Raw genomic sequence first — 10,000 nt, 5'->3', positions numbered from 1 at the left:
GGTCAGTACTGAGGGAGTGCTCCACTGTCAGAGGGTCAGTACTGAAGGAGTGCCGCACTGTCAGAGGGTCAGTACTGAGGGAGTGCCGCACTGTCAGAGGGTCAGTACTGAGGGAGGACCGCACTGTCAGAGGGTCAGTACTGAGGGAGGACCGCACTGTCAGAGGGTCAGTACTGAGGGAGTGCCACACTGTCACAGGTTCAGTCCTGTGGGAGAGCTGCACTGTCAGAGGGTCAGTACTGAGGTCATTTGGGAGTATCTGTGGAGAGAACGTGTGAGCTCCTGTTTCCGGTCCGTGATCCTTGATCAGAACTGAGTCCCAGTCTCAATAACTCTCCCTCGACCAACATGACCGTGAAAAACAGCACCCGCTCGGGGCTGTTCTCCTGATGCTCCATTTGGGATCTTGCTGTGCTCAAATTGGCTGCCGTGCTTCCCACATCACAACAGTGATTGCACTTCCACAGGACATTAAAGCAGTTTGCGATGTCCAGCGTTCGGGGACCGGCATCCAGTGCATTTTTTTAACCTTTTTGTAAAGTTTTTTTTAAACATTTATTCATTAATGTCACAAGTCGGCTTACATTAACACTGCAATGAAGTTACTGTTATAATGCAGAGGTTGATCCCCTCTCTGAGATCTAACACCTAACCACTCAAAGAGGAGTACCTCACCTCATAATCTGTTAAAAATGAGTGTGAAGTAGTATGATCTGGTCTTCAGCAACCTTTCTTGGTTCAATCAAAATAACTACCTGAGATTGTCTCTTTCACATCAAAAAATAGCACTTTATTTATCGAACAGTGAACAAGTTAACTAAACTATTAACAAAAATATTATTCTAATAGAATGCTGTTTAGATCAATACAATTCTTACTCATTAATAAAAAAATCAAATATTCGTCGCTCTAAATTACAACCAGGTTTTATCTTCCAGGATCTTCGGTCTTCTTTCTTCAGTCTGGAACCTCTGTCTTCTTTTGCTGTCTTGGAATGAGGTTTGCTGTTAGAATGAGGTTTTCTTTTAAGACATAAATGAGCTGTGACAGAGAGCAGTCACTGGCTCTCTGTCTCTCTCTCTCTCTACAGCTGTGAGCTGTGGCAGGTACCCATCTCCAGTTTGTGTCACTGTGCCCCCTCCCCCTCCCCCCCAACCCCCCACCGTTTCTTATACCCCTGATGACATGCCAACATCCCCACAATTGGATTGGTTCTCAGGTTACCAAAACATCAAATTTAAATCCAATAGGCTGCTGTTGTCCAAGTGCCTACTTTAAATTGGTTGGACAAAATTCAAAAACAGCCTGTTGTCTTGGCAACAATACTGTTTGGCCTTTGATGTAATGTCTCAGTCTGTGTCCCACATATCCACCTGCAGTTTATTTTTTAAAACATCACCCTTTTAACAAAGAATTTTACAAACACCTACTCGGCAACAGTTACTGTGAAAATCCCCTGGTCGCCACACTCCTGTTCGGGTACACTGAGGGAGAATTTAGCATGGCCAATGCACCCTAACCAGCACGTCTTTCAGACTGTGGGATGAAACCAGAGCACCCGGAGGAAACCCACGCAGACACGAGGAGAACTCCGCACAGACAGTGACTGAAGCCGGGAATCGAACTTGCGTCCCTGGCGCTGTGAGACAGCAGTGCTAACCACTGTGACACCACGCCGCCCCTTTAATTTCTCATGCCTCTGTATGAAGGCTGGTGTCAGAGGTTTGTAATAGATTGTGGATTGAGAGTGCAGAGTGACAGAGTCTAATTTATTTTTGTGTCTCTTGCAGAACTTCTCCGATTTCGATTTGTATCAATACTGGGGGAACTTCACCGACGGATATTTTTCCAACGACAGCTACGATCCGTGTGAAACCAGTGCTGTCTGCTCCGTCCAGCCCTGCGACGCTTCAGACAACCAGCGGTTTCAACATGTCTTCATCCCGACCCTCTACTCCGTCATTTTCCTGGTTGGGTTGTTGGGGAATGGCGTGGTGCTGTTGGTTCTCACCAGGAACCTGCGGACCCTGGCAGTGACCGAGACCTACATCCTGCACTTGGCGTTGGCCGACCTCTTGTTGGTTGTGGGCATGCCCTTCTGGGCAGCCGAGGAGGCTTGGGGTTGGTCCTTTGGGTTGGCAACTTGCAAGATTGTCGGTGCCACGTATAATATCAGTTTCTACAGCAGCATCTACCTGCTGGTGTGCATCAGCTTTGACCGATACCTCTCCATTGTGCATGCAGTGCAAATGTACAAGAGGCGTCAGCCTTGGCGAGTCTACCTCAGCTGCCTGCTGGTGTGGCTGATCTGCCTCCTGCTTTCTATCCCCGACTTTATCTACCTGATGCCGATACAGTCCAACGGATCCTCCAAGTGTGCCCACAACTACGAGGCGGACACCTCCAAGACCTGGATTGTGGCCATGCGCTTTTTCTACCACGTGACTGGCTTCCTGGGCCCGCTGATGGTCATGGCCTTCTGTTACCTCAACATCGTGGTCACACTGCGGCAGTCACACAGTGCCCAGCGGAGGAAGGAGTGCCGAGCCATCAAGGTCATCGCGGTGGTGGTGCTGGCCTTCTTGGTGTGCTGGACCCCCTACAACGTGGTGATGTTCACCGAGACGCTGCACCGGCTGGGGGTGGTGGGCCGCGACTGCGGCATGGAGAGCCGGTTGGACACCAGCTACGCCGTGACCAGCTGCCTGGGCAACCTGCACTGCTGCCTCAACCCTTTCCTGTACGCCTTCGTGGGGGCGAAGTTCCGGAGGCAGTTGCTGGAGGCCCTGAGGGAGGCGGGCTGCGTCAGCCGCGACTTTGTCAAGCGCTGCAGCCAACCCTCGCGCCGGCAATCTGTCATGGCCGTCTCCGAATCCGGGGAGACCTCCTACTCGGGATTCTGAGCATCAGGTTCAAATCCCGGCCTCTCCAAAACCAAAGCCAATGGGTGACGGACGGACGAGGTTTGGCAGGGTTTGGTGATCGGACAGAGAATGATTCACCGATACGGCACCGAGGATGAGGGAGTTACGTCAGAGAGACTGGAGGGAGCTGGGATCGTTCTCCTCGCAGCAGAGGAGGTTAAGAGGGAGATTAAATTCGAGGTGTTCAAAATCACGAGGATTGAGTGAATGAGGAGAAAGTGTTTCCAGTGACAGGAGGCTTGGTAACCAGAGGGGAGACAGATTGAAGAGAATCGGGGAAAGAACCAGAGGGGGGAGATGAGGAGAATTTTATTTTGGACACACAGCGAGTTGTTGTGATCTGGAAAGCGCTGCCTGACAGGGCGGTGGAAGCAGATTCAACAGGAACTTTCAAAAGGGGCAATTGGGGAAATACTGGAAGGGGAAAAATTTACACGGATATAAGGTGAAAAAACGGGAGTGGGAGAGGTGGAAAACTGGATCTCACCAGTGCTGTACCCCAGTGTTATACACTGACAGACCCGTCCCCACCAGTACTGTACCCCAGAATTATACAGCGACAGACCCATTCCCACCAGTACTGTACCCCAGTGTTATACAGCGACAGACCCATCCCCACCAGTACTGTGCCCCAGTGTTATACAGTGACAGACCCGTCCCCACCAGTACTGTACCCCAGTGTTATACAGTGACAGACCCGTCCCCACCAGTACTGTACCCCAGTGTTATACACTGACAGACCCGTCCCCACCAGTACTGTACCCCAGTGTTATACAGTGACAGACCCGTCCCCACCAGTACTGTACCCCAGAATTATACAGCGACAGACCCATTCCCACCAGTACTGTACCCCAGTGTTATACAGCGACAGACCCATCCCCACCAGTACTGTGCCCCAGTGTTATACAGTGACAGACCCGTCCCCACCAGTACTGTACCCCAGTGTTATACAGTGACAGACCCGTCCCCACCAGTACTGTACCCCAGTGTTATACACTGACAGACCCGTCCCCACCAGTACTGTACCCCAGTGTTATACAGCGACAGACCCATCCCCACCAGTACTGTACCCCAGTGTTATACAGTGACAGACCCGTCCCCACCAGTACTGTACCCCAGTGTTATACAGCGACAGACCCATCCCCACCAGTACTGTACCCCAGTGTTATACAGTGACAGACCCGTCCCCACCAGTACTGTACCCCAGTGTTATACAGTGATAGACCCATCCCCACCAGTACTGTACCCCAGTGTTACACAGCGACAGACCCATCCCCACCAGTACTGTACCCCAGTATTATACAGTGACAGACCCGTCCCCACCAGTACTGTACCGCAGTGTTATACACTGACAGACCCGTCCCCACCAGTACTGTACCCCAGTGTTATACACTGACAGACCCGTCCCCACCAGTACTGTACCCCAGTGTTATACACTGACAGACCCGTCCCCACCAGTACTGTAGCCCAGTGTTATACAGTGACAGACCCGTCCCCACCAGTACTGTACCCCAGTGTTATACACTGACAGACCCGTCCCCACCAGTACTGTACCCCAGTGTTATACAGTGACAGACCCGTCCCCACTAGTACTGTACCCCAGTGTTATACAGTGACAGACCCGTCCCCACCAGTACTGTACCCCAGTGTTATACAGTGACAGACCCGTCCCCACCAGTACTGTACCCCAGTGTTATACACTGACAGACCCGTCCCCACCAGTACTGTACCCCAGTGTTATACAGTGACAGACCCGTCCCCACTAGTACTGTACCCCAGTGTTATACAGCGACAGACCCATCCCCACCAGTCCTGGACCCCAGTGTTATACAGCGACAGACCCATCCCCACTAGTACTGTACCCCAGTGTTATACAGTAACGGACCCATCCCCACCAGTCCTGTACCCCAGTGTTATACAGTGACAGACCCGTCCCCACTAGTACTGTACCCCAGTGTTATACAGCGACAGACCCGTCCTCACCAGTACTGTACCCCAGTGTTATCCAGTGACAGACCCATCCTCACCTGTACTGTACCCCAGTGTTATACAGTGACAGACCCATCCCCACCAGTACTGTACCCCAGTGTTATACCGTGACAGACCCGTGCCCACCAGTACTGTACCCCAGTGTTATACAGTGACAGACCCATCCCCACCAGTACTGTACCCCAGTGTTATACAGTGACAGACCCGTCCCCACCAGTACTGTACCCCAGTGTTATACAGTGACAGACCCATCCCCACCAGTACTGTACCCCAGTGTTATACCGTGACAGACCCGTGCCCACCAGTACTGTACCCCAGTGTTATACAGTGACAGACCCATCCCCACCAGTACTGTACCCCAGTGTTATACAGTGACAGACCCATCCCCACCAGTACTGTACCCCAGAATGGTTCCGGTGCAGGAAGAGACCATTTGGCCCATCATGTCTGTACTAGCTCTCCAAATGAACACCAGGACTTAGCACCATTCCCCTGCCTTTCCTCCTGTACTCCCTGCACATTGTTTCTATTCAAATCATCATCTAACGCCCTCTCGATTAAACCTTCCTCCACCACACTGCCCGGCAGAACATTCCAGAACCCAACCGCTTGTTGGGTGAGAAGGTTTTTTTCTCGCATCACAGCTGATTTTTTTGCAAATCACTTTTAATCTGTGTCCTCTCATTCTTTGTCCTTTTATTAGTGGGAACAGTCTCTCCCTCTATTTTATCTGGACCCCCTCATGATTTTGAACATCTCGATCATATCTCCTCTCAGCCTTCTTCTCTCCAAGGAGAACAATTCCAACCTCTCCAATCCATCCTCATAGCTCAGGTTTCTCATCCCTGGAACTGTTCTTCTGAACCTCTTCCACTCCGGTGGCTCGGTGGCACAGTGGTTAGCACTGCTGCCTCACAGCGCCAGGGACCCGGGTTCAATTCCCGGCTCGGGTCACTGTCTGTGTGGAGTCTGCACGTTCTCCCCGTGTCTGCGTGGGTTTCCACCGGGCGCTCCGGTTTCCCATTGTCCAAAGATGTGCGGGTTAGGTGGATTGGCCATGCCAAATTGCCCCTTAGTGTCAGGGTAAATGGGGTTGTGGGTATAGGATCTGTATGGGATTGTGGTCGGTGCAGACGCGATGGGCCGAATGGCCTCATTCTGCACTGTAGGATTCCATGATTCCGCACTCTCTCCAATGTGTTCACATTCTTCCTGCACTGTGGCGCCCAGAACTGTACACAATACTCCAGCTGAGGTCAAACCCGTATCTTGTATAAGTTCAGTATTACCTCCTTGCTGTTGTACTCTGTGGCCCTATTCATAAAGCCCAGAATACTATATGCTTTATTAACTGCTCTCCACCTATCCTGCCAACTACGATGATCGATGAACCTATCTGCCCTCCTGCCTCTGCTACTGCGCCCAGTTAGGAATTTTACCCCTTATTTTTTATCGATCCTCCACGTTCTTCCAAACACGACTTAGAAGGTATGGCTCCACATTACACACAATAGCGCAATGTTAACCGGTGATCCCATCCTCTCTTGTTTAAACTGAGATCCTCCAACCACTCACTTCCACATTCTTTGTGGGGAGGAGGATGGACTATTGTTGAAGGATTCTCTTCCCGAACATCGGATAGATTTGCGGAGAAATTTGGATTTCTATCACCACGGGCCTCACCATGGCCAACAAGAGGCTGCGACTGAGCCATGGTCACTGTTTGATGGCGGGCATCGCTGGCAATTGTCTCGCCGAAGATTGCAGGGTGGCGTTTGATAACACGCAACATATCATTCTGCGGCCTAAATCCCGCAGTTTGGGGTCACTTGGAGACTAATCACCATGCCTGAGGGAGATGGTGGAATCTTGTGCATTCAGGTAGCGTCTTCCACAGGGTGTCCCCCGGAGCAGCTTCACCGCTAAGTGCGACCGTACCCTCTGTGGGGGAGCCAACCCAATGGGTCCAGCCAACCTGAAGGTTGGCACATGCTTGTAAAAACCGTGGCTCCACCTCAGAGGTGAAAAATGAGCGATTTTCTTTGTTTGTCTTCAGTAAGTTTCCTGCCAGCCATCTCTGCTCACACATCACCCCACAAAGCTGCATCTTATTCACTGATGACCTTCCGTTGCGGTTTGTAATGATTTGCTGTTTTTAATATTTCAGCCAATAGGCAGCAGTGTGATTTGCTGAGGGTACAATTTCAGGATCTACCGAAAATGGAAATGTCTATTTCCAGTCTGCGTCGGTTTGATTTTAATTTTAGTTACTGGAATAATCTTTGTTCGTATATTTAGTTATTGTCGTTATTATAACTTAAAGCTCCAGCAACTTTTGTAAGATAATCCCTTAATGATACAGAGTTGAGACTCAGAATCTTTGCATTGAGAATGTACGGGCTGTGTATTGGAGGTTAACACATGGTTTAGATTAGATCATCTGGATTGTTCTGGTGGTGATTAATGCAGGTAAATGCAATTTCAGAAACTTCAAAGGGTTTGTGAGATTATTTCGAGCCAGCCTTGAAAGTAGCTCTAGTTTCTGTCGATCTGTGAATATGTCACCTTTCTATAACTCTGCAAAAAAAACACAAACTCCATTCCGTCACTGAGTCACAGTCCTGGTGCTCCCTCCCTCCCAGCGCTGGGTGGCAGTGCCGATGCCACAGGGACTGCAGCGGGCTCAAGAAGGGGCGGCTCTCGCCACCTTCTCAAGGGTCAATTTGGGAGGGGCAACACCAGTGCCCACATCCCATGAAAATAATGTTTGAACTAACAAGTGTCTGTCTTCATGATGGTGCATACCATAATGATCATATACACACTCACACACACTCACACACACCACACACTAACTCACACACTCACACACACTCACACACACCACACACTAACTCACACACTCACACACACACTCACACACAACACACACACACACACACTCACACTCACTCACACACACCACACACTAACTCACACACTTACACACACTCACACACTCACACACACACACACACACACTCACACACACTCACACACACCACACACTAACTCACACACTCACACACACACACACACACACTCACACACACTCACACACACCACACACTAACTCACACACTCACACACACACTCACACACAACACACACACACTCACACTCACATGCGCACACTCACACACACCACACACTAACTCACACTCACACACACACTCACACACAACACACACACACTCACACACACTCACACACACTCACACACTCACTCACACACACACACTCACACACAACACACACACACACTCACACACACACACTCACACACTCATACACACACACTCACACACACCACACACTGACACACACACACTCACACACAACACACACACACACTCACAGACACACTCACACTCACACATGCACTCACACTCACTCACTCACACACACACTCATGCACACACACTCACACTCACACTCACACACACACACACACACTCACACATGCACTCACACACACATTCACACACACACAGTCATTCACACACACACTCACGCTCATACTCATACACAGTCATTCACACACACACAAACTCACACTCACACACGCACTCACACACACAGTCATTCACACACAGACACACACACACACGCTCACACTCATACACACAGTCACTCACACACACAAACTCACACTCACACACACACACTCATACACACAGTCACTCACACACACAAACTCACACTCACACACACACACTCATACACACAGTCACACACACTCACACACACACGGTATCTGATAAAGGTTTTGCGAAGGGTGTAAGTGACAAGCAGTGCACAGATTTCACCCAGAATTGCGCCAGTTTCCAAACAGTTTTATTTTCCGCTGAGAGCGAGTTACTTATTGCATAACCTCAGCGAATTGAAACTTAAATTGTGTTATTTTTCCAAATAGGTCTTGCTGTATATTCCCTTGCGTATTTAAGAGAGAGAATTTAGTGATGTTTCAGAACTGCATCGGAAAACACCCCTAATCGTGATTAAATTTGCATTTTCAACAACCAGGCTGACAGCACTGAGTCACTCTAGAATTTATACCGAGTCACTTGTTAATGACACCGGGGTCACACTATTCAATATCGGAGGTGAATAAATACATCTATGTTTACAGACTTAACATGTCCTTACACCCAGAAGAATCAATTTGATTTCAGTGCGCCTTTGAAAAACTGCAAACAAATTTAATCAGTGGACAGTCACCATGGTGATTAATTCAATGCGGGGCATGCTCAGTTTTTTTGCGTGAGGCCAGTTTTTAACCCAGTGGCTTTTTAAATCAGCACAAAAGCTGGATGGAAACCTGACTGGCTACGGGGGACTGGCGTTGGAAATTCCGCCAACTTTTACATCTGAGGACCGCCTTCATATCGAGGGCAGTCGTTCTCAGTCTATGACAGTTATGGGGAGGTCATGGCCTCGTGGTGTAATCACTAGATTATTAATCCAGAAACTCAGCGAAAGCTCTGGGGACCGGGGTTCGAATCCCATCACGGCAAATGGTGGAATTTGAATTCAATTTTTTAAAATCTCATATTAAGAGTCTACTGATGACCATGAAACCATTGTCAGAAAAACCCATCTGGTTCACTAACATCCAAGGAAGGAAATCTGCCACCCTTACCTGGTCTGGCCTACATGTGACTCCAGAGCCACAACAATATGGTTGGCTCGTGGCACGGTGGTACAGTGGTTAGCACTGCTACCCTCACAGCACCAGAGACCCGGGTTCAATTCCTGCCTTGGGTCACTGTCTGTGCGGCGTCTGCACATTCTCCCCGTGTCTGCGTGGGTTTCCTCCGGGCGCTCCGGTTTCCTCCCACAGTCCAAAGACGTGTGGGTTAGGTTGATTGACCGTGCTAAATTGACCCTTAGTGTCAGGGGGAACAGCTAGGGTGAATGCATGGCATTATGGGAATAGGGCCTGGTGGGATTGTGGTTGGTGCAGACTCGATGGGCCGAATGGACTCCTTCTGCACTGCAGGGATTCTATGATTCTCAACTGCCCTCTGAAATGGTCTAACTAAACC

The 10,000-nt window shown here is 49.7% G+C and overlaps 1 protein-coding gene across 1 annotated transcript in view; it reads left to right on the top strand.

Moving 5' to 3' along the window:
- Positions 1 to 2,903, top strand: part of LOC144508724 (C-X-C chemokine receptor type 3-like) — a 31,508-nt gene extending 28,605 nt beyond the window's left edge. The window contains exon 4 of the mRNA XM_078237032.1: positions 1,791 to 2,903. Coding sequence (XP_078093158.1) covers positions 1,791 to 2,903 — 1,113 coding nt within the window. The remainder of the gene's footprint in view (positions 1 to 1,790) is intronic.
- Positions 2,904 to 10,000: the final 7,097 nt, after the last annotated feature.

Source organism: Mustelus asterias, chromosome 20 (genome assembly GCF_964213995.1).
Source record: "Mustelus asterias chromosome 20, sMusAst1.hap1.1, whole genome shotgun sequence".
NCBI classification, from domain to species: Eukaryota; Metazoa; Chordata; class Chondrichthyes; order Carcharhiniformes; family Triakidae; genus Mustelus; species Mustelus asterias.
The sequence above is the reverse complement of the archived record's forward strand: the minus strand, read 5'-3'. Positions and strand labels throughout refer to the sequence as shown.